This window comes from Heloderma suspectum, chromosome 2, assembly GCF_057233095.1.
Source record: "Heloderma suspectum isolate Gila_16-S chromosome 2, 16-S_ref, whole genome shotgun sequence".
Taxonomy (NCBI): Eukaryota; Metazoa; Chordata; class Lepidosauria; order Squamata; family Helodermatidae; genus Heloderma; species Heloderma suspectum.
Genome location: NC_139459.1, coordinates 370,534,124 through 370,557,283, shown reverse-complemented (window position 1 = coordinate 370,557,283; position 23,160 = coordinate 370,534,124). Strand labels below are relative to the sequence as shown.

Genomic DNA, 23,160 nt, shown 5'->3' with positions numbered 1-23,160 from the left:
GCGCTCATGAAATGGAAAAGGCAGGCTACTTCCACCGAGCGCTCCTGCACAGGCCTGCTCAGGGAGCTCAGCCGCAGGGAGAGCAGCGAGATGCGCTGCCAGGAAATGGGGCTTCGAAACGAAACGTGCCTCGCGGAGATAGAGGGAGGCAGTGCACACAATATGTTCCATGGGGTTTTCTTGGCAAGAATACTGGGGTGAATGCAGCCATGAAATTAAAAGACGCTTGCTCCTTGGGAGGAAAGCTATGGAAACCTTGACAGCATAGTAAGAAGCAGAGACATCACCTTGCCGACAAAGGTCCGTCTAATCAAAGTTATGGTTTCCCCGGTAGTAATGTATGGCTGTAAGAGCTGGAGAATTGATGCTTTCGAACTGTGGTGCTGGAGAAGACTCTTACGAGTCCCCTGGACTGCAAGGAGGTCAAATCAGTCCATCCTAAAGGAAATCAACCCTGGCTGCTCATTGGAAGGACAGATACTGAAGCTGAAGCTCAAATATTTTGGCCACCTAATGCGAAGAGGAAACTCTCTGGAAAAGACCCTGTGCTGGGAAAGACTGAAGGCAAAAGGAGAAGGGGACGGCAGAGGATGAGATGGCTAGATAGCATCACCAATGCAATGAATATGGACTTGAGCACGCTCCGGGAGAGAGCGCAGGACAGGAAGGCCTGGCGTGCTATGGTCCATGGGGTCACGAAGAGTCGGACACGACTGAACGACTGAACAACAACAAAAGTGCGCACAACCCTCACTTCGGGTTCCCAATGCAGGTCGCCCTATGCAAGCCCTTGTGGCACGGCGCGGGGGTGTCCTGCGATAATAGAGGCGCACGGCCCAACTCTGGCGTTTGGGTTCTCCCCGCAGCCTTTGTTTGGCTTGCACGTGATCCGCCCCGGAGCTCCGTGCTGCCCGCCCCTGTTGCATTGCCCACGGGGCCCTTTGCCCCGCCTGCTGCGCGTGCCCCCACCGCCCTGCAGTTGGGAGCCGGAACTGTCCGTCCGGCATCAGGAAGCCCTGGAGCCCCTGGTGAAGGAGGGATTTGGGGAGGGAGCGCGCGAGGGGGGAGGTTGCAGCGGCTTCTCCCAGTGGCAGGAGCCGGAGCCGCGGGGCTGGGGAGACCGATGCCTGCGGGTGAGTCGGGGTCTGCGAAGGGGGAGGCTGGCTGCAGTCGGGGTTTGTGAACTGATTTGCTGTGAACGGGACAGGAAGACACGGTCTCCTCTGCGAAAAAGCCGTCAAGGCGCTGCACGCCCATTTAAAGCAAGAGAGCCTTAGCGTGACGTTAAAAACACGTTCCAAAACAGCGAGCCACCGCGCGTGGAGTCCTGCGCACGCCAGGCAGAAACAGGCCCCGCAACTCCGCTCTCCAGGGGGAATGCTGGGGGTCGCGGGACTCCCACGGAGCCCCGAGGGCGGAGGGGGGCCAGTCGCGGGTTGCCAGTGGAAGTCGCCCGCCAGGTCCGCGTGGGTCGCCCCACGGTGCTCCGAGCCTGGGAAGGGAGGGAGAAGCCCCCCGCCCCCCCGGCGTCGGAGAACCTCAGAGCTGCTCCGAGCGTTCACGTCCTTCTCCAAAGCGCCGGAGGGCGGCGAGGAAGGCCTCGGTGCGGGGAGCCCGCGACGTTCCCCCCCCAGCCGCCTGGCCTGCGGGGCAGCGGAGGCGGGGCGCGCGCCAGGAGGGGCCGCGCGCGGTGCCCCGCCGACCCTCCTCGGAAGAGCCGGGGGCGGGGCGGGGGGTTAGCGGCCGCGGCCTGGATCCCAGCACGTCCTCGCCGCTCGGGAATGGCGAGCGAGGCGCGCTCGCCCTGGGCCGACGGTGACGATGGGGAGCCGTCCAGACGCCCCCCCGCGACGTGTGCTGAATGGAGCCGCAAACGCGCGGACCGCTTGGGCTCCCCCGCGCCTCCGGTCTGGGGTCGCGCCAGGCGGCGTCCTGGCCCTCGTCCCCCCGCTGTTCACTCGCACTCCTGCCCTGGGACGCCGAGCTGGGCGGGAGCGGGATTCCGACTCCGGAAAAGGTGGCAGCAGCATTGGTTTTCAAGGCCCAGATGCGCGTGGAACAGCTGCGCAAGGAGCCGGTTGCTGGAAGGCGGGCGTGCGGGCTGCCCGTCGGGGCTTCTGGACGTGCAGTGCGGGCAAAGAGCCCCGGACTGGGCGGACCCTTGCTGTGCCCCAGCGGGCTCCTGCCCTTCGTCCCTGGCCGCGCATGGGCTGGTCCCTCTGCCCAAGGCACGTGGTTGGCAAACGATCTCCCACCTTTCGCGGGTCAGCTCAGCCGGAAGTCCCGAGCCCAAGTGGGTTTTGCCTCTGGCATCACAGGTGCTGTGAGGAAAGCTCTTAAGGCGCCCCTCGGAGCCCTCCTGCCTCCCCACGAGTCTTGCAGCAGGAGGTACGAGCACAGAGGGCTGTGGAGACCGGTGCTCATCCACACTGGAGCGGTGAGAGGGTTCCCCGCATTTAGGGCCCTTCTCCATGTCACGTGTCACCTGGAGTGTACAGCGGCAGGCTAAAAAGCTTCCCAGCGCTTTCCAGTGTCTGGCTACCAGCACGCTGGACGTGGCAGGAGGACGCATCTGCTGTGGCCCCCTCTGGACTCCCCGCCACCAGCCACAGCGCAGGCGGCCGCAGAAGCCTCAGGTCTGGGAGCAGGGAGGTTGGGCACACGTGGCGGCCAAAGAAGGCGGCCTCCGACGGGCAGGCGAAGACCCTTCAGAAGCCTGTCTGCGACTAGCGTGCTTTCCAGTGTCATCGTACTGACTGAAACCTGCCTGGCCGCTCTTCCCGTCCGCTCTCCATGCGAAGCACCATGCAACGGCCATCCATTGCTTCTCAGCCAGCAACAGAGGGTGCGCGTCCCTCAAACGTGGCAGCAGTCGCCTGTGTACAGACAGGTGGGTGTCATTGCACGCTGGCTGGCACCCATCTGCTTGCCAGCAGCAGGTGACGTAGTGCCAAGGCCCATCTAGTCCAGCATCCTGTTGACACAGTGGCCAACCAGCTGTCGACCAGGAACCCACAAGCAGGACAGGAGCCCCACAGCACCCTCCCACCCATGTTCCCCAGCAACCGGTGCCTCTGGTACTGGAGGCAGCACATAGCCATCAAGACTAGTAGCCACTGACAGCCTTTTCCCCCAGGAATTTGTCCAGCCCCCTTTTAACGCCATCGAAATTGGTGGCCATCACAACATCTTGCTGTACTGAATGCCATCGTTTAGCTCTGCGCTGTGTGAAGAAGTCCTTCCTTTGATCTGTCCTGAATCTCCCACCAATCAGATTCATGGGGTGACCCCCTTTGGGTTCCAGTATTTTCAGAGTGGGAGAAAAATGTCTCCCCGTCCACATTCTCCACGCCAGGCGTAACGTTGTACACCTCTAACATGTCTCCCCTTGCCCTCCTTTTTTCAGCTTACTTGGAAATACCACTGCCAGTGTGGTCAATAATGTGCCTCCAATGAAGACAGGCCTGCCCAGAGTTTCTGAGCAGGCCTGACTGTTCTTCGCGCAGGCTTTGTGCCAGCTAAATTTGCAGCACGGAAAGTTCTACATAAAGGCCCATGTGTGGTGTCACTGTGCTCAGCTGTTCTCAACCCTCGCGCTCTCCTTGCAAGGAAGGAGCACACGGGAGGCTGCTGCACTGCCTCGCAGGGAGAGACATGGGTGGGGGGTGGCTGGACGGGAACCAAGATGAGAGCGCCCTCTCAGCTCCCATCCCGCCACCGCTGCCGAGCAACTGCTGCTGAGCGACCGTGTCTCTCTCTGCCGGCACCGGGTTGTATATTTTTGAAATGCACCTTGGTGTGACCTTGTGCCTCGCCATGACTGTTTGAGCTGGGGAGTCCCTCGTGGCTTGGCTCTAAAGGGAACGTGCGCCACACACAACGGGGGAGTGGGGCGGCTGTGCGGGTGAGGGCGATTCTCCCGTCTCGGCAGCCAAAAGGGCAGAGGGAAACTTCCCCGGCGTCTTCTAGGGCCTCAGGGAGGGCATCGTTGCGCTGCTATCCTCCCGTCATTTTATTTTGTGCCCTTTGGGATCTGCGAATGGCTCTTCAGCTTTCTCCACATCTCCGGGCCAAAGGAACAGGTGACGGGAGGGGGGGCCCTCAGCTGGAGACCCTCCCCAAGTCAGAACGGACAGTCGTGGCCTAGATCACTAGGTTGGGTCCAGGAGTATCACTAGGTTGATCACTAGGAGATCACTAGGTTGGGTCCAGGTTGGACTAGCTGGATCCAGGAGGTTGTAAATTCCTCCTTGAGAGAGGGAGTGGTGCCTGCCGCTTTAAAAAGAGGCGGTAGTTAGACCACTCCTGAAAAAGCCTAACCTGGACCCAGAGGATGTTAACAATTATAGGCCAGTGGCCCACATCCCCTTCCTGGGCAAGGTGCTTGAGCGGGTGGTTGTAGGACAGCTCCAGGCACTCTTGAATGAAACGGATTATCTAGATCCATTTCAATCGGGCTTCAGGCCTGGTTTTGGAACGGAAACTGCCTTGGTCGCCCTGTGGGATGACCTCTGCCGGGAGAGGGACAGGGGGAGTGCGACCCTGTTGATTCTCCTGGACCTCTCAGCAGCTTTCGATACCATCGACCATGGTATCCTTCTGGATAGGTTGTCTGGGTTGGGAGTAGGAGGCACTGCACTACAGTGGTTCCGCTCCTGCTTGGATGACCGATTCCAGAAGGTGGTGCTGGGGGATTACTGCTCTGTGCCATGGCAATTGTGCCTGGGCACGGTAATGGACTGGATGAGGGCTAATAAACTGAAACTCAATCCAGACAAGACGGAGGTACTGTTAGTGGGTGGTTTGTCTGCCCGGCTAGGTGATATTCAACCTGTTCTGGAGGGGGTTGCACTCCCCCTAAAGGATCAGGTTCGTAGTTTGGGGGTGCTCTTGGATCCAGAACTGTCACTTGAGGCACAGGTGAACTCAGTGGCATGGAGCACTTTTTATCAGCTTAGGCTGGTATACCATCTACGCCCTTATCTGGACAGAGATAGCCTTGCTACAGTTATCCATGCTCTGATAACTTCTCGTCTGGATTACTGCAATGCGTTATACGTGGGGCTGCCTTTGAAAACGGTCCGGAAACTTCAGCTGGTCCAAAATAGGGCAGCAAGATTGTTAACAGGGACTGGCCTGCGAGCTCATATTACGCCAGTACTTTTCCAGCTGCACTGGCTGCCAGTCCATTTCTGGGCCCGATTCAAAGTGCTGGTGTTAACATTCAAAGCCCTTAACGGCTTGGGGCCAGGTTACCTGAAGGATTGCCTCCTCCAATATGTGCCTGCCTGGACCTTAAGGTCATCATCAGCGGCCCTTCTCCGTGAGCCCCTGCCAAAGGAAGTGAGGCGGGTGGCTACTAGGAGGAGGGCTTTTTCTGCTGTGGCACCCCGGCTCTGGAATGAACTCCCTAGCGAGGTTCGCCTGGCGCCTACATTGTATTCCTTTCGGCGCCAGGTGAAGACCTTTTTATTTTCCCAGGCATTTTAGCATTTTAGCTTTCTAAATTTTTATCTTTGCTGTTTTAAATCTGTATTTTAAACTCCTGCACTGCTGCTAGGTTTTATTGTGGTTGTATTGTTATATTGTGGTTTTAATGTTCTGTATATTTTAAATTGTTTTATTGTGTGTTGCTTGGATTTAATTTTTGTGAACCGCCCAGAGAGCTTCGGCTATTGGGCGGTATAGAAATGAATGAATGAATGAATGAATGAATAAATAAATCACTGGTGCACAAACCTTTTGGCCCTGAGGGCGCACCAGGCGGTGCCGGGGGCCGCACACACCAACACCCAAGCCTGGGGTTTCTCTTGCCGGCGCTAGCAAGGGGATCCTTCCTGATCCCCGATCTCTCCTCAGAGATCGGAGAAAAGGGAAGGGCTTCTCTGGGTAGCGCTGGCACGGCAAACCCCAGGCAGTGCCGCCACAGCGGTGCACACGGGTGGGTCTTTTAGGCCACCAGAAATGGCTGCCCGTGTTGCACCCCTGGGCTAGATGGACTACTGGACTGTCCTGGGATGGTTTCCTCTATTTCCCCTGAAGCATCAGAGTGGGGGAAGCAGTGGCGTCTTGCCCGTCCCCAGCCAACCGTTGACTCGGGCCCGGTTCTAAAGACTTGATATGATGTGAAGGTGGGTGTTTTTCTGAAACGCTCTCCCCTTGATTTCGCCCACCGCAGAATGGCGCTTCAATTCGGATCACCCTCCCCCTCCTTCCGGAAGAAGGGGGGAAAGGACTAAAGCGCAGTCGGCTCAGGTAGGAGATTCTCTCTGGAAGGTCCCTGTGGGTTTGGTCAGGAGGGGAGAGAGCAGGACGGTTCCCTAGCTTTCTCCTTATTAAAGGGGGGAAAGCCTCAGCTACTCCTCGTACAGGAATCGCACCAAAAGAAAGATAGCAATGCCCTCTTGAGATCCTCAGAGGTAGAAAAAAGCTATAGGAGGCTCTTCCAACTGGTCCAGAGCCTGGTCAGTCCTGTGGCTCCAGAACCACTGGAGCATTCTAAGGCCTCCTGTGATAAAATTGATCGGATTAGGAGTGTTACTCCGCACGCTGTGGATACAGTTAGTGAGCAAGAGGCGGCCTGTGGCAAACCGGTTTTGTGGGATCACTTCCAGCTTCTTCCTTCTGATGAAGTGGAAAAGGTGCTTTCATCTGTAAGGCCGACCACCTGCTTGCTTGATCCTTGCCCATCTTGGCTCATTATGGGCTGCAGAGAGAGACTGGGTGAGGGGATCAGGGCGGTGGTGAACGCCTCCCTTGAGAGGGAGTGATGCCATCAGCCCTCAAGGAGACAGTGATAAGACCGCTCTTAAAGAAGCCCTCCTTGGATCCCCAAGTTCTGAACAACTTTCGCCCAGTCTCAAATCTGCCATTTTGGGGCAAGGTGGTGGCCCCTTCCTTCCCGACCATCTGCTCCCATCAGTAGTACATGACCTGGTCTCCTGTCGTTTAGACTACTGTAATGCGCTGTACATGGGGTTACCCTTGAAGACGGTTCAGAAGCTGCAGCTGGTACAGAACGTGGCAGCTCGCCTGATTAAAGGCAGCCGCTGGCAAGATCATATCACTCCAGTGCTTAAGGAGTTGCACTGGTTACCAGTTGTTTTCCAGGCCAAATTCAAGGTGTTGGTTTTGACCTTTAAAACCCTATATGGTTCCGGCCCAGCCTATCTTAAGGAGCGCCTCCAGCAACACCAGACAGGCCGCTCAACAAGATCAGCCTCGGATGGCCTTCTCTCCGTCCCATCAGCCAGGACAGCTAGACTGGTGGGGACAAGGGAGAGGGCCTCTTCTGTGGTGGCCCCCACTCTGTGGAACTCCCTCCCTAAGGAACTCCGTCATGCCCCCTCTTTAATGAACTTCTGCCATGCATGAAAAACGTGGTTGTTCAGGCAGGCATTTGGGGTGGGTTAGGGTATTTCAGAAAATGTTTTTATTGTAGAATTTTATTGTTTTAAACTGTTTTATCATATGTTGTACATTGCCCAGAGTGGCTGGGTGACCAGCCAGAGGGTGATTAATAAATTTAATAAATAAATAAATAGCTCATGGAAACTGAAAGGCGAGAGGAGTAGCTATCTTGGTGGCTTAAATTTTCAATTTGATTGTACACGATGTGCTAAGGAAACCCAGCGGACCATGTGTTGAAAAAGAAGAGTAAGTTTCCTAAACTCTAGATGAATTTAAGCAGGGGGAAATGATTCTGTGGCCGGGGATGATATTAGGTATATAGTTCATTGGCATTTGGACAGGAAGGGGCCACAGGTAATTAAATCAAAACGGTGAAGATAACGACTGGGTTCGCACGGCTTGACAACCCCTCGTGGAAAACGCGCCACAGTGGGTTGTCGTGTCGTCCGCACCCAGACCGCTTTCTGCAGGGTGGCTTATTTGGGGGCAATGAGCCACCCTGACAACCCATGGCTTGTTCTAGGGGTTGTTCAACACGTGGTGGGATGCGGCAGTCGGGTCCAGAGCTGCCCAGCAGGAGAGGCAAAATGCCATGTTCCCAGTCAATCTGGTCTGCGTCGCGGTGTCCTGTGGCTGAAAAGATAAAGCATAAATAATTTTTAAAATGAATAAATTAAATAAAAATGTAAACCCCGGGGAACACAAGGGGGGCAGAGTCAGAGCAGGGAGGGGGGCGGGCAGGGAGATAAGATGGGTTCTGCTGCGAAGGACACTGGGATCCCAGCTGGAGGATCAGAGAGGACGGAGGGGGAGAACAAACCACGGTGAGCCCAATCATCTGCCGGGTGCACTGTGGGTTGTCCTGGGAACAACCTCTCTGAGTAGCTTATTCACAGGGCGGGGTGTCGTGTCGTGTGAATGCAGCCAATGAATTTGCCCTGCTACTAGAAGGATACAATCCAACAGGCTCATGAAGAATTATGTGGCCCAGAAGAAGGGATTTCAGCCGACACTCTCATCAGCACAAGATGTCTGCAGGAATAGATGATATTCTGCTTTCAAGAGCCCCGACACAGGGCACACAACAGGCCCTGACTGGCCCAATGACATTCTCCCGCCATGCGCCCTCTACGCGACAATCGCTGCCGGAGACAACCGTCAAACCACACGTAGCTGGAGCGTAGATTGCTTGTTATGACAGAATCATATTAAAATACAGACAACTGCGACATGTCATTTTGAAACCAGTGATGCCCCAGGCCGCTGTGTGAACAGAATGCTGGACCAGATGGACCTTGGTGTGATCCAGCAGGGCTCTTCTGTTCTCAGCTCTGGAATATGATGTCAGCTGAGAAACATCTCGATGAAACTGCAGTGCTTGGAGGATGGCAGAAATCGGATTCCTCCTCTGGCACATGGTGCTGCTTCACTGATTACGTCCGAAAGGAGGATAGTGGAAGAGAACCACTGGCCACGCGTGGAACACTGTACACGAAGGCCCAAAATGAAATGTGCCACATCTAATGAATTCTCGCTCCTCCGCTCACTGTTAGTTCTTGTACCGTTTTTAATGAATTCATTTTTTTGTTTAGAGTAGGCAAGGGTGGGTGACTGGCCCAAGGCAACCCAGGGAGCGTCATGGGCTGAGCAAAGATTTAAACCGGGGTCTTCTGCCCCCAAGCCCACCACTCCGGCGCAGTCTGTTCCAGAGTTGTGACACCTGAGGCAGTTCTGGCACCTCTCTCTCTCTGCCTCTATTTTTTCCTTGCATACTTTTAATTGCAAATATTATTTTCCTGTTTCGCACAGAGAAAGAGAAGTGGAAAAAAACATGCCAAGAATACGAAGCTGAGTGAACAAGGCCAGGAAAAGCATCAGGTAAAGCGATGTGTAATAATTTGGCTGACAACTTACTCGTATGCACGTCTACTCAGAAGTAAGTCCCACTGAGTTCAAGGGAACCTACTCTGAGGTAATTGGGTATAGAATTACAGCCTAAAAGTCCCATATAAAAATAATCAGAAGTAAAAGCCAAATATTCAGAGAGAAAAGAAAGGATTCTTTACGCAGTGCATCGGGTGCCTCCTGACTAGGTGAGGCTGTGTGTGAAGTTAGGTCCGGATCCTGCAAACTTAGGGTGTTTCCACTTGGCATCTCCCCCGTAGACGCTACTGAAGCAGCCCACGTAGGCTCTTTCCTTAACACGGAAGTGCCCGCAGGAGCACAGCGGCAGGGATCTCAGTGCTCTTGCAGCCCAGCTCTGCAGGCGACCAAAAGAACCCAGGGTGCCCGCCAGACGACACGACGACCCACGGTGGGTGAAATGACCCGTACTGCAGACTGTGGGTCGTTTGGGGCAAATAAGCCATCATGGATTTAAAAATTCCCGACAGACGACACGACAACCCAGGATAGGTTAAATAAACATGTCCAAACCCAGTCCATGCATCACATTGTAGGTGAATGGGTTCCGCTGGCATGAGTGTTGGTGGGTTTGAGCAAGGCCCTGAGCTATGCAGTGCTGGGGGGGTTGAGAGATCAGGCCAGAAGGCCAGGAATTTGGCCACCCATTATAGCGAGTGGTGAGTTTTGGATAGGGACAAAATGTAATGTCTGTATGACACCGCTTGCGATTCAAAATGCAAATACCAGGTTACCTGAAGGATCGCCTCCTCCCATATTTGCCTGCCTGGACCTTAAGATCATCATCAGCGGCCCTTCTCCGTGAGCCCCTGCCAAAGGAAGTGAGGCGGGTGGCTACTAGGAGGAGGGCTTTTTCTGCTGTGGCACCCCGGCTCTGGAATGAGCTCCCTAGTGAGGTTCGCCTGGCGCCTACATTGTATTCCTTTCAGCGCCAGGTGAAGACCTTTTTATTTTCCCAGGCATTTTAGCATTTTAGCTTTCTAAATTTTTATCTTTGCTGTTTTAAATCTGTATTTTAAACTCCTGCACTGCTGCTAGGTTTTATTGTGGTTGTATTGTTATATTGTGGTTTTAATGTTCTATATATTTTAAATTGTTTTATTGTGTGTTTGGTTTTAATTTTTGTGAACTGCCCAGAGAGCTTCGGCTATTGGGCGGTATAGAAATGAAATAAATAAATATAAATAATAATAAATACTCTGTGCTCTCTTGGTACACCAGTCACTCGACTCAGGAGGAGAAGAGCTCTTGGGCGCAGCCTCTTGACTCCACTGCTTCAGAGGCCCCAGTCCTGATCGGGGCTGGTCAGCCTGTGCCCGGCCGTTCTGGTCACACAGGCATCCGCCTTGCAGTGCTGGGAGGCAGAGTTCTGAGACCATCAGAGGAGCCCTGCTGGACCAGACCAAGGCTCCATGCAGGCCAGCATTCCGTTCACCCAGGGGCCAACCGGCTGCCCACGGGAAACCCAAAGGCAGGACATGAGTGCAACAGCACCCTCCCGCCCACGTTCCCCGCAACTGGTGTACACGGGCCTACTGCCCCTGACAGTGGAGGGAGCACAGAGCCAGTCAATACTGCCTTTCACTGCCATGTGCCCTGCTCTTAGCCCAGTCTCTCGGGGATGGGAGTCTGCTTTCAGGGCAGTGAAATGGGGATACTGCTGGGATTCCCCCAAGCCTGTCAGCTGTAGCACCGGGAATCCCCTGGGATCCTTATGCCTTTGTTTGGGATGATGACATGTATGGGCACATTGGAGGGGATCCACGCTGATTAGCGCCTTGACTGGCCCAGCGGGTCTTCTTGTGTTCTTGGGAGAGCGTCTTTCGCAGCTCACTTTCCCCCCTGTTAGGCTGTGTGAATGACCTATGCCGTGAAAGGTTTCTGGGTGGCGGAGACTGAGCGAGGGGCTCTTGTGTCCTTCCAGGGGCCGGTGACCTTTGAGGAGGTGGCTGTGCGATTCACCGAGGAGGACTGGGCCCTGCTGGATGCAGACCAAAGAGCCTTGTACAAGGAGGTCACGCTGGAGAATTACGGGATCGTGGCCTCGTTGGGTAAGGAGCCTCCTTCCTCGTTGGCGCAATGAACCTGGAGAGGTTGGAGAATATTAAGGCCCTGGATAAGTCATTCCCTTTGCCCAGCCTACTTTCCGGAGGTTTTTTAAACAAGCCTTCTTTATATTCCAAAAATCCGAATTTTTCCACCCCCTTGGTGAAGGATGCAAGATGGGTCAGGAAATATCCGTCTCTCGTTTCCTCCTCGTTGCCAGCAGCGTACGCTGCGCTCTTTGACAGCATACCAAAGCGTACCCTCTTTGCCGTCCCGCTGCGCCGCCATCCGAGGTCTCCGGAGTGGCTGGCCTGATGCCTCACTCGGAGGGGTCCTTAGAGCAGGCTGTTGGCCTGGCTGCTGCCCTGGAGGGTGGCCATTGCAGCCCACCCCATGCCTTGCTCTGAGGACCCCTCGGAGTGAGGTGGCAAGTGGGACGGCTCTTTGGAGGGCTCTGCTGAAAGCCTGCCAGGTCCAGATGGCCGATTCTGAGGGTGTCCTTCCACAAAGCCAGGCACTGTGGGTGAGGTGGCCCTGGAGATCGCCTGTGCCAGGGAGTCCCCTGGGATGGAGAGGGGGCAGCGTGTGTCCTTTTTCCAGGAGCGGCAAGGACATCTTCACCCGTCCTCTGACATGGGGCAAGAGGCAGTCAGTGCCCTTTTCCCGCTCCCTCTGCTCACACCACCCCAGGAACATTCATTACAGATCTCCCTTCTCCTCCAAAAAGGTCTGAGAGGGCTTCGGAGGAGTGTCTGCCAGGGATGGTTTGGGCCTTCAGACTGAATTCCTCCTGACGTTTCCTTGTTCTCTCCTCTTTCCCACGTGGGATCAGCAGTGCCCAAGCCTGACCTTGTCTCCCGGCTGGAGCAAGAGGAAGAGCCGTATCTGCCCAGTCCAGAGGGAACAGAGGTCACTGAGTCCAACAGCACCTCAGGTAAAGAGTTCGAGGTGTAGCAAAGAATCCATCAGGCTTCTCTCAACTCCTGCTGAGAAATGACAAAGCAACGTTCTCGGTCATTTCATCCTGAAGGGCACATCTCCCACTAACTCAACCACCCTATCTCCCGGAACCTTCTTTCCGCCCTTTTGGAAAGAGGTTGGTGGATAAGACGGGTTTTTGGTCTGATCCGGTAGGGCTCCTCTTATGTGCCTACCCTGCTAAGCCTCCCCTCCCCCCAGTTCAGCCATCCTGCCACCTGGAAGGCTCCTTCTTTGCTTTGGACCATCTGAGTGATAACTGAAGAGGGGATGACATTTCTCAGGGAATAGAAATGTCTTCCCGATGATGAAACTCCCGTTTCTGCCTTCAACTCTCTTTCTCATATTACTATTTGCTTTATTGGTAAAGAAATTGTACTTTTCTGCCACCATTGCCACTGCATGGAGCTACTCCGAGTTGTGAAAGCTCCATTACAGGAAGGACCAGCGAGAATTGAGGAAGCAGACTCAATTGTCCGCTGTGTCATTTTGGCTGGATGTTTTGTGGACAGAGTTGCTCGCATCTGTTCAGACTTAGGTGCCACAAGAGCGCATCCGAAGGATGTGCCTTTGGCGCTTCTGCTTGTCCTTTTGTAATGGATCCATTTCCATATGTACAGCCTGGGAACGTGGACAAGGTTCATGGTACCATGAGGCTGACCACATGCCTCCCAGACTCAAGGATCCTGTTGTGAAACCTTGATTGAGAAAACCCTGTCTGGATCCCATCACGTTGGATAATTTACTACCAGTCTCCCATTTGCCATTTTTGAGTGTCTGGTGGCATCTCAGTTCCAGGGGTGGTGTTTGGATGAAATGGATCATCTAGACCAGCTTTCCCCAACCTGGTCCCTGCAGCAGTGGGAGACTGCATCTCCCACACACCCTGAGGGCAACCGGTTGGAGAAGGGTGATCTGGACCATTCCAGTCCAGCTTCAGGTCTGGGTCACACCAGTAGGAAACGTACAAGGAAACTGACACGGGGAGACCCACACAGCTTTGCTTGCCTGGTGGGTGATGTACACTTGGAGAGGCAGTGCAGTGCAGTGGTTAGAGCGTTGCACTGGGACTCGGGAGATCCGGGTTCGAGTCCCTACTTGACCATGAAGCTCTCTGGGTGCCTTTGGGCCAGTCACTGACTCTCAGCCCAACCTACCTCACAGGGCTGTTGTTGTGAGGATAAAAATGGAGGAGGAGGAGGACCATGCAAGCCACCTTGGGTTCCGTAGAGGAAAAAGGCGGGATATAAATGTGTTAATTAAACAGGGGGAATATGCCCCTGTTCATTCTGCTGCACCGCTCAGCGCCATTCCGTACCATCGACCGTGGTGTCCTCCTGGCCCGCCTGGTGGGGAGGGGCTTGAGCGGCGCCACCTTCCGAGGGCTGGCTTGCTGGCTTCGGGGTCTGTTTCAGACGATGTCGGGGGGGCCCTGTGTGACGCTCAGCCAGTGGTGCATGGTGCCCCCCAAGCTTCGATACTGTCCCCCATGACAGTTAACATCCCGTTCACATCCCTGGGTCTCTAGTCCTGGGGTACGTTGCCACCAGTATGCAGAGGAGATCCTGCTCCCCCAGGTCCCAGTCCGTGGCAGACGCACGTTGGGAAAGACGGCCCTTCAGCTCCCTGGGCCCTAAGCCATCTACAGCCAGTGTTAGGACGGGGTGACTCTGGCAACCGGATTGGCAGACAGAAGAAGGGAAGCATTCTTTCACGCCAGGCGCGGAATTGCCCGTCACGAGATGTGGCGACAACTTCTGACTCCTCCAACGATTCTTTCGTACTCTGTCCTGGTCCACAGGGGGAGCGCAAGGAAGCTAGGGATGCTGTGAGCAGAAGGAACACCAGGTGCTTTCTCACCTGCCCTTTCTCTCTGAGCAGCGGGGGCGGGGATTGGGATCAGAGCGGGAGGAAGAGTGTGATTGTAGGGAGGAGGAAGAGACCCCCCTAGGGCCTGTTGCCCAAGAGACCCCCAAAGCTGGAGCCGACATGTTTCGCGAGGGAAAGAGATCGGGGGCAGCAACAGCTCCATATCTTGTGTAGCTCCTAATCAAGCCGTCATTCCGTGTATTTTCCAAGGTTCCTCCTCTGCCAGATTCAGGAGCAAATCTTGTTTCCCCCTCACCTGTTTCTTCCTCCCAGCAGGTCATTTCTGGAAAACACACTTCTGCCCAGAGTGCGGCCGATGTTTTGCCCTCAAATTGTCTCTTGCTGCACACCAGAGAATCCACGCAAGAGAGGAGCCCCAGGAAAGCTCAGAGTGTGGGGAAAGTTGTGGTCAAAGTTCAGAACGTGGGAGCAACCGCCAAACACGAAGGGGCCCAAGACGCCATAAATGCTCAGAGTGTGGGAAATCATTTGCTCATCGATCTGTCCTTTTGATCCACCAGAGGCTCCATGCCGGAGATAAATCATACACATGCTTGGAGTGTGGGAAATGCTTTCTTCGAGTATCAGATTTTGTGAAACATCGACGAGTCCACACAAGAATTAGACCCTACAAATGTTGGGAGTGCGGGAAATGTTTTGGTAAAGGATCGCACCTTGCAATCCATCAGAGAATCCATTCGGGAGAGAAACCCTACAAATGTGATGAATGTGGGAAAACCTTTTCCCGGAATTCACACCTTCGTGTACACCAGAGAGTCCACACAGAAGAGAGACCCTACAAATGCAGTGAGTGTGGAAAATGCTTTTCCCGACGACCACAACTGATGCAGCATCAACAAACCCATACTGGGGAAAGGCCTTATCAATGTTTGGAATGTGGCAAATCGTTTGCTCAAAAGTCAGTCCTCGTAATCCATCAGAGGCTTCACACAGGAGAGAAACCATATAAATGCTGGGAGTGTGGGAAATGCTTTGCTCAAAATGCACAGCTTTGGAGCCATGGGAAAGTTCACATGGGAGTAAAAGCCTACAAATGCTTGGAGTGCGGAAAATGTTTCCGTCAGCGTTCAGGACTGATGTGCCATCAGAGGACCCATGTGGGAGAAAAGCCCCACAAGTGCTTGGAGTGTGGGAAATGTTTTCCCCGGAAAAAAAGCCTTGAGCGACATCAGAGAATCCACACGGGAGAAAAGCCCTATGAATGCTCAGAATGTGGGAAATGTTTTGGTGAACATTCAGCGCTTGTGACGCATCAGACGTTGCACAGTGGGGAGAGACCCTATACATGCACGGAGTGTGGGAAAGGTTTTGGTGTACCATCACAACTTCTAATTCATCAGAGAATCCATACAGGAGAGAGACCCTTCAAATGTGTTGAGTGTGGGAAATGCTTTTCCCAGAAGCAACACCTTCAGGGTCACCATAGAGTCCACACAGGAGAAAAGCCATACAAGTGTTTGGAGTGTGGGAAACATTTTGGCAGCAAATCAGACCTTACTATACACCAGAGAATACATACAGGAGTGAGGCCGTATGACTGTGCGGTTTGTGGGAAATTGTTTACTGTCTCATCACACCTTATTAGTCATAAAAGAGTCCACACAGGAGAGAAGCCATATAAATGTTTAGACTGTGGAAGATCATTTGCTGATCACTCAAGCCTTAAGGGACACCAACGAATCCATACAGGAGAGAGACCTCATGAATGCCTGGAGTGTGGGAAACGTTTTTCCCGGAAAGACAGTCTTGTGTCGCACCAGAGAGTCCACACAGGGGAGAAGCCCCATACATGTTTGGAGTGTGGCAAATGTTTTTCTCACAGCTCAAGCCTTGTTACCCACCAGAGAGTCCACACAGGAGAGAAACCCCATAAATGTTTGGAGTGTGGCAAAGGTTTTCAGGAGAAATCCCGCCTTCTTAGACACCAAACTATTCACACAGGAGAGAGACAACACAAATCCTTGGAGTGTGGCAAATCTCATGAGTGTTTGGACTGTGGTAAATGCTTTTCCAGGAAAGACACTCTTTTGAAACACCAGAGAGTCCACACCGGAAAGAAACCACATCAATGTTTTGAGTGTGGCAAGTGTTTTACTGAAATATCCTCACTTCGTAAACACCAGAGAGTCCACACAGGAGAGAAACCACATAAATGTTTCGAGTGTGGCAAATGTTTTTCACTGATGGGAAGCCTTCAAAACCACCAGAGAGTCCACACAGGAGAGAAACCACATAAATGTTTGGAGTGTGGCAAATGTTTTTCACAGATGGGAAACCTTCAAAACCACCAGAGAGTCCACACAGGAGAAAAGCCATACAAGTGTTTGGATTGTGGGAAATCTTTTGCCAGCAAATCAGGCCTTACTGTACACCAGAGAATACATACAGGAGTGAGGCCGTATGAATGTGCGGATTGTGGGAAATCGTTTACTGTCTCATCACATCTTATTAGTCATAAGAAAATCCACACAAGAGAGAAACCATATAAATGTTTGGACTGTGGAAGATCATTTGCTCATCAATCAAGCCTTAAGGGACACCAAAGAATCCATACAGGAGAGAGACCTCATGAATGCTTGGAGTGTGGGAAACGTTTTTCCCAGAAGGACAGTCTTGTGTTGCACCAGAGAGTCCACACAGGAGAGAAACCCCATATGTCTGGAGTGTGGCAAACGTTTTCAGGAGAAATCCTGCCGCCTTAGACATCAAACTATTCACATGGGAGAGAGACAACAGAAATGCTTGGAGTGTGGCAAATCTATTGCTCGGAAGGAAACTCTTCTAACCCATCAGAGGGTCCTCACAGGAGAAAGACCCTTTAAAAGCTTGACATGTGCAAATTCTTTTTCTCGGAAATCACGCCTTACTAGACACCAGAAGAGAGCCCATAGAGGCGAGGAAGGATAGAAATGTGTTAAGCAGAAATACCGGCTGTTTTGTCACACGGGACAAAAAAGACCCACCCATAATTGCTGGGGACGTGGGAAATGTCTCCCCAGCCTTACGCTTCCATATAGAGCACATAGTCGTTTTCTTTTCTCTCTTTGCTGATGAAGGAGAAAGGGGCACTGGAAAGTCCTTTGAACTGCTATACGGCTATGATTGCCTGGGATGGCTGAGCATTTCGTTTCAGGTCAGTATTCATCAGAATTTTCCACAATTCACCAGTTTCTTCATATTTGGATGGAAAGAAGTTGAGACTTAAAAAAAACAGTCAAATGTTGGAGAAACGGAGAGTGTGACAGATTCCTCCATCCATGCCAAGGTTTGGCACGCTTAGCTCTTAGAAGTCTGGGCTTGAATCCTGGCTTATTCCACAATGTTAGTGCTGAACTAGGGTCCCCACCTCATTTTTCTGTCAGGCTGCTCATCTTTCAACAGCTACATGGCAGGCACAACATGGTCCCCACCATGCTTGGAATAGCTAGACGTATTTCATTGGGCCAGTGCAGAGACTTTAATTTCAGTTCAGTTTTGATAGGAATTCACCCTAGTTTGCAAATTCCTTCATATTCAGGACAGAAAGAACCTCAGAATTCAAGCATAGAAGAATGTGGCACAGACGTTTCCATCCAGCCCTAATGAATGTCATGACAGCATAACACTGCCATATGCGCCAATGTGCCTTTTCTTTCTCTCTCTCCTATTCTCTCTTTGCTGGTGCAGGATAAAGGACTGCTGGACTACAAACTACGATCGTGCGCGAATGCTGTGGGTCTTGCAACGACTCAGGATGATTTGCTTTTAAGCAGATGGGCTGGAGGGAGTTCAGGGCGTTGCTGGAGTGTAATATGAAAGAGGGCTGGGCAGCAATTGCTAGACATTTGTTCAGTTCTTATCCTTGTTTGCTTTATTATTTTTTCTGCTGTCCTTGTATTGTGCATTGTCCCCAATAAACCTTTTGATTTCTTTTGGTGAAATACTGAATTTCCTTTTTTGGTGAATTTCCTGTTAGTTCAGCCTTGCCCACTGGGGTGGGTGCTTACAGGTGGTGGGCTTAGAAAGAAATCCATGAATGGAGGTGGGCTGAAGGAGGAGCCCCCCCCCCCCGTAAGTCCCCAGACTGTAAGCAAGCTAACAGTCGTTGAGAAAGGCTTAGAGATCGATAATGCTCTCTGCTTTGGCTCATTAGTAAGTGCAATTTCCTTTCAAGTGGGCTCCTTGGCTGGTGAGATGAGTCAAAGGTCGATATGGCCGCCTCAGCACCTTCCGTGCTCTGGTACTCTGCATCTTATCAGAGTCTCGGATGTGCCCGGGAAGTGGAGCTCTGCTTGTTGTAAAGCTACAGGTGTCTGTGCTGGGAACCAGGCCCTGTTAGGCTGTACTGGGAAAGGTGCGGATGAACTCTAAGTAATGCTTGCACCTGTCATATTACCTCACTGCTATGCCTGAATAACATACAGTCAGGGCCAGAAATACTGGAACGAGGATAACTGTTTTGGCAGTTGGCCTCCGTACACCACCACATTGAAGTTGAAAGGAAACACACCCACACAATATTTCTGGCTCTGACTGTATATGATATAAAAGTCTTCTAGGAGCAGAGCTCTTTGTTCAGAGAAGCCGTCTGATCCAGCCACTGTGTACGCCTGTGTGCTGTAAGTACTCAATAAAGTCTCCTTGTAAGTAAACCTGGATCTGGCTTACCACTTTTGCAGCACCTCCAAACCTTAGCAGCCCACGGCTGGGGCAAACACCCCCCTGCCCCACCTCTGCCCATCCCAAGGAGGGAGAAAGGGACGAAGGTCTCCACTTACATGGAAGGAGAGCAGAAGCCAGATTCAACGTGAATGTGTCTTTCTTCCCCCAAACAGAGTGGCCTGTACCGTGGTCACTGGGAACGATGCGCTTTCATTGCCGTAAACGCATGTTTCCAAATATATATGAATGGAATAAGTCTGCAGAGACATCTTGAAATGAGCGAGGGGGTACGGCCACTGAAATGCATCGGGATAGCTTTGTATTCTGAGCCTGGACACAGAAGCCTCTTGCGAATGGCTTTTAGCTGTGCGAGCTCCAGGTGTGTGGAAGCCCTCCACGGAGTGCCATCTAGGGGGGCCTGCCTGGGTCGGGGGGCCCTCCTGGCAGGCTTAGCTGGTGGCGGGGAGCGACAGCACCAGTGCTCTGGTAAGCTCTTGGTGGCTGGGCCTGGAAGCCACCATTTAAGCTTCTCACAAGGCTGCGATGGAGCACTGCGCTGGGGCCTTGTGGGTAATAACAGGGCTGCCTGCAGGCTGAGAGAAACATCTTTCAAGAGGAGCACAGGCAAGGCCTCTGTAGTGGGCATCCCTGGTGGGCAGTCTGGGGTCTGGCAACTGCCGGGGGGTGCTGCGCCCCAGCCAGCCCTGGCTCTCCTGCAGTACTGGTTGGGGGATTAAGGTTAGGGGACGACTGCTGTGGGGGAGGTGGGTCTTTGCCGGGGGGATGTGCCCTGGAGCCCTTTGCGGGGGCAGGAGGGATTTTGCTTGATGGCCGTGCTGTCCCTTGGAAGCTATTCCTGCACGAGACGAGACGGGGCAGAGCGACTGAAGCCTGCAAGGTGCAACTGCTGGTGGAAGGGGACAGAAATGCGTGAGGGAGAGGCTTGTCCTGAGTTCCTGATGGTGGGGGTGGCTCCTCCCCTGACAGACGAGGCAGGAACTGAAATTTCAGAAATGATGCCATTGCCATAGCCTAAAAGTAGGTGAAGGGAATAGCGGTGCTTTGGTGAAACGTGTCAACTCCTGCGAACAATTATTATGAAGATAAACAGTTGGAATTACAGCTTTATCAGCAAGTTCAGTTCTATCATCTCTTGCCTGAACAAAGATCATGGTTTCCTATCCCCCTAGAGGTGTTACTGAACGCAAACATCCCAGTATTGGTTAGCTATCACCAAAACAGCTTTGTGAAACATCACTCTACCTATATTTTATTATTTATTTATTATTATTAAATTTATTAATTGCCCATCTGGCTGGTCACCCAGCCACTCTGGGCGATGTACAACACACCATAAAACAATTTAAAACAAAATTCTACCATAAAATTTTTTTTTAAATACCCTAACCCACCCCAAATGCCTGCCTGAACAACCACGTTTTTAATGCACGACGGAAGCTCTAATTAAAGAGTAATTAAATATTACGTACATTTCAGCTTTTGCACAATTGCCACAGGCTGTATTTTTTGCATTTCATTCCCTCTGACCTCACTCCTTACATTTTCATCCCCCTATGCTCTCTGTACCCCCATGCGTGTACAGGGACTTGCCAACCGAAGATCACATGTCGTGCATTTGGTACAGTGGGCTCTGGTCCATGAAAGCTGACACACTCATACACTTGTTAGTCTTTACAGTAGCTTCCCCCAACCTGGCATTCTCCAGATGTGTTGGGATACTACAACTCCCATCAGCCCGAGCAATGCTGACTGGGGTGGTGGGAGTTGTAGTATGACACATCTAGCAGTGTGGGGGCAGGTTGAGGGAGGCTGCTTTAAGGTGCCGTGAGACATTTTCTGCATTCTCTAGCTGCAGGCCTTATATTAGCATGATGTGGCTAGAAAGATCATATAATCACTAATGTTTTATTGTTGGGAACAGGGCGGCTGTATTCTTATCCTTTATACACTCAGCAGAAAACAGTTGCATGGACCCTACTGCTTCCGTTTCATGGCCTTTCAGAATCACTGTTTACATCTTGTTTCTCTTACCGCCTGCATTATAATTATGTACTATTTATTTAAACTACTTATATACTGCTTAATATGATTTATATAAAGAATGCATAAAACACAGTATAAACGCCTATATACAAACTGCAACATAATAAATACATTCAACACATTGCGGAAACAGTAAAACAGAGCCGGGCAGTTACAGGTCAGGGAAAGCCTAAGAGGTGCATTTTCCAGAGGCATCTGCAGGTTGCCACAGTTTCTCTGGCCACAGGAGCGTTCCAGAAGGCCGGGGCCGCTGCAGAGAAGGCTGCGTGTGTCTCTGTGCCCTGTCAGCTGCTAATAACACCCCCTGCATCTCGTGAAGTGGACTCTGGGTCCTGAAAGCTGGCGCACTAATGCAATGCATGGGAGTTTTGTTTGGAAATGTTACCTATTTTATTTTGAGATGACACTGAAAATTCAGGCCCTAAAAAGGAAGAAGGCCACATAACACGGCAACAAGACAATCACTTTCACGGTGCTGTCTTATGCAGGCCTGCTGAGAGAAGCTTGCCCCGCGAGGAGCAATGGGCTGACCGCTAGGGAGCGGGGCTTTGACACGTTTGCGGCCAGAAACTGCAGGAGCGAGGCCTCGCAGAGCGAGAGGGAGACAGTGCGCCCAAGCTGCCCTCCGGGTTCCCAGTGCAGGTCGCCCTACACAAGCCCTTGCGGCATTTGGGGGGCCCCATAGTTGAAGGATGCACGGCCCCACTCTGGATTGTGGGCTCTCCCTCCAGGCCTATAGACCAGCATGGCTACCTTTGTTTGGCTTGTATGCACTCTGCCCCAGAGCTCCGTGGCGCCCCGGTCCTGTTGCTTTGCGCACAGGGCCCTTTGCCCCTCCTTCCATCGGAAGCCAGAACCGTATGTCCTGCTCCAGGGACAAAGAGGGATCTGGGCTGGGAGTGCGAAAGGGTGGACGTTGCCGCTTCTTCGGTTGCCGGAGCCGCGGGGCGGGGAGACTGATGCGCAACGGGTGAGTCGGGGGTCTGCGAAGTGGGGGGGTTGCGAGGAGCGGGAGGCCGGCTGTGGTCGGGGGTTGCGTATGTATTTACTGTGACCAGGAAGACACCGTCTCCTTCGCGAAACAGCCACCGAGGCGGCGCACGACCATGTAAAGCAAGAAAACCTGAACATGATCTTTACAAAACGCCTGGAAAACAGTAACACGTGAAGGGCGCAATCCAGTGCATGAGGAATGCTGGGAGTTGCAGGGCTTTTCCCGTCTACCCATGCGCTAGGAATGGGCCCAATTGGGGGCGGGGGGCAGCCGCGAGTGACCATGGCAGTAGCCCCTACAAACTGTGCATGTAATCGCCCCAATATACTCCACATCTGAAAAGGGGAGTTGAAGTGTGGGGGCGGAAAAGCCCCCCACCAGAGAGCCCCCAGGACAGGAGTGTAGCCTGAGAACTAGGTCCAGACCCGCTTTGCTCTTGGCCATGGACCAGAATTGTAAAATGCACAAAGGCCAAGACAATCGGCGTCAGAATCCTAGAATAGAAGGGTTGGAAGGGGCCTACAAGGCCATCGAGTCCAACCCCCTGCTCAGTCTGTTTTGATTATTTATCTTCCCCGCTTCAGAGTTGGGTAGATTCATGCAGAAAGCGAAACCTTTTTATTTCAAGCCTCCAGCCTGTTGTAGATTAGCGGTGCTTCCAGATGAGGCTTTTCTTGTGCATCAGGAAATATTTATTGAGCTTTCCCCCAGATTGCCCCAGATCGAACCTGTCGCTGGTGACCGGCACGTGCAGATCAAAACTCTGCAACTAAATTTCAAGGCCTCCCCTGTTTGCAGTGAACCGCCCTGAGAGCTTGGGCTATTGGAGGTATAGAAATGAAATAAATAAATAAATACCACACGAAGGCCCACATGTGGTCTCACTGTGCGTGGCTGTTCTCAACCCTCGCGCTCTCCTTGCAAGGAAGGCGCGCACGGGGGGACTGCTGTGCTGCCTCGCAGGGAGAGACACGGCTGTGCGGGGGGGGGGTGGCAGGATGGGAACCAAGACGAGAGCGCCCTCCCGGCTCCCATCCTGCCACCACTGCCGCTGAGCGACCGCTGCTGAGCGACCGCACCTCCCTCTGCCGGCACCGGGTTGTATATTTTTGAAATGCACCTTGGTGTGACGTTGTGCCTCGCCATGACTGTTTGAGCTGGGGAGTCCCTCGTGGCTTGGCTCTAAAGGGAACGTGTGCCACACACAACGGGGG

General features: G+C 52.8%; 1 protein-coding gene across 4 annotated transcripts; it reads left to right on the top strand.

Moving 5' to 3' along the window:
• The first annotated feature begins 762 nt into the window (after positions 1-762).
• On the top strand, positions 763-18,237 carry LOC146356050 (uncharacterized). Of its 4 annotated transcripts, XR_014787258.1 has the most exons (7): positions 763-1,133; positions 6,179-6,255; positions 9,220-9,288; positions 11,258-11,384; positions 12,215-12,313; positions 14,503-17,380; positions 17,914-18,237. XR_014787258.1 is itself a non-coding variant. In XM_084831237.1 (6 exons), the coding sequence occupies exons 1-6, from the start codon at positions 767-769 to the stop codon at positions 16,947-16,949; spliced, it is 3,186 nt and encodes a 1,061-aa protein (XP_084687363.1). In that variant the 5' UTR covers positions 763-766; the 3' UTR covers positions 16,950-18,237. The 4 variants fall into 4 exon arrangements, 3 of the variants coding, with proteins under 3 accessions (XP_084687363.1, XP_084687362.1, XP_084687361.1); XM_084831237.1 differs by having other exon boundaries at positions 14,503-18,237; XM_084831236.1 differs by having other exon boundaries at positions 12,212-12,313; positions 14,503-18,237.
• Positions 18,238-23,160: the final 4,923 nt, after the last annotated feature.

Coding starts and splice junctions, on each gene's coding strand:
- LOC146356050 (XM_084831235.1), top strand. CDS start 767: ATGCAGGTCGCCCTATGCAAGCCCTTGTGGCACGGCGCGGGGGTGTCC. Junction 1,134..6,178: donor GGGGAGACCGATGCCTGCGG/GTGAGTCGGGGT, acceptor CGCCCACCGCAG/AATGGCGCTTCAATTCGGAT. Junction 11,385..12,211: donor CGGGATCGTGGCCTCGTTGG/GTAAGGAGCCTC, acceptor ACGTGGGATCAG/CAGTGCCCAAGCCTGACCTT.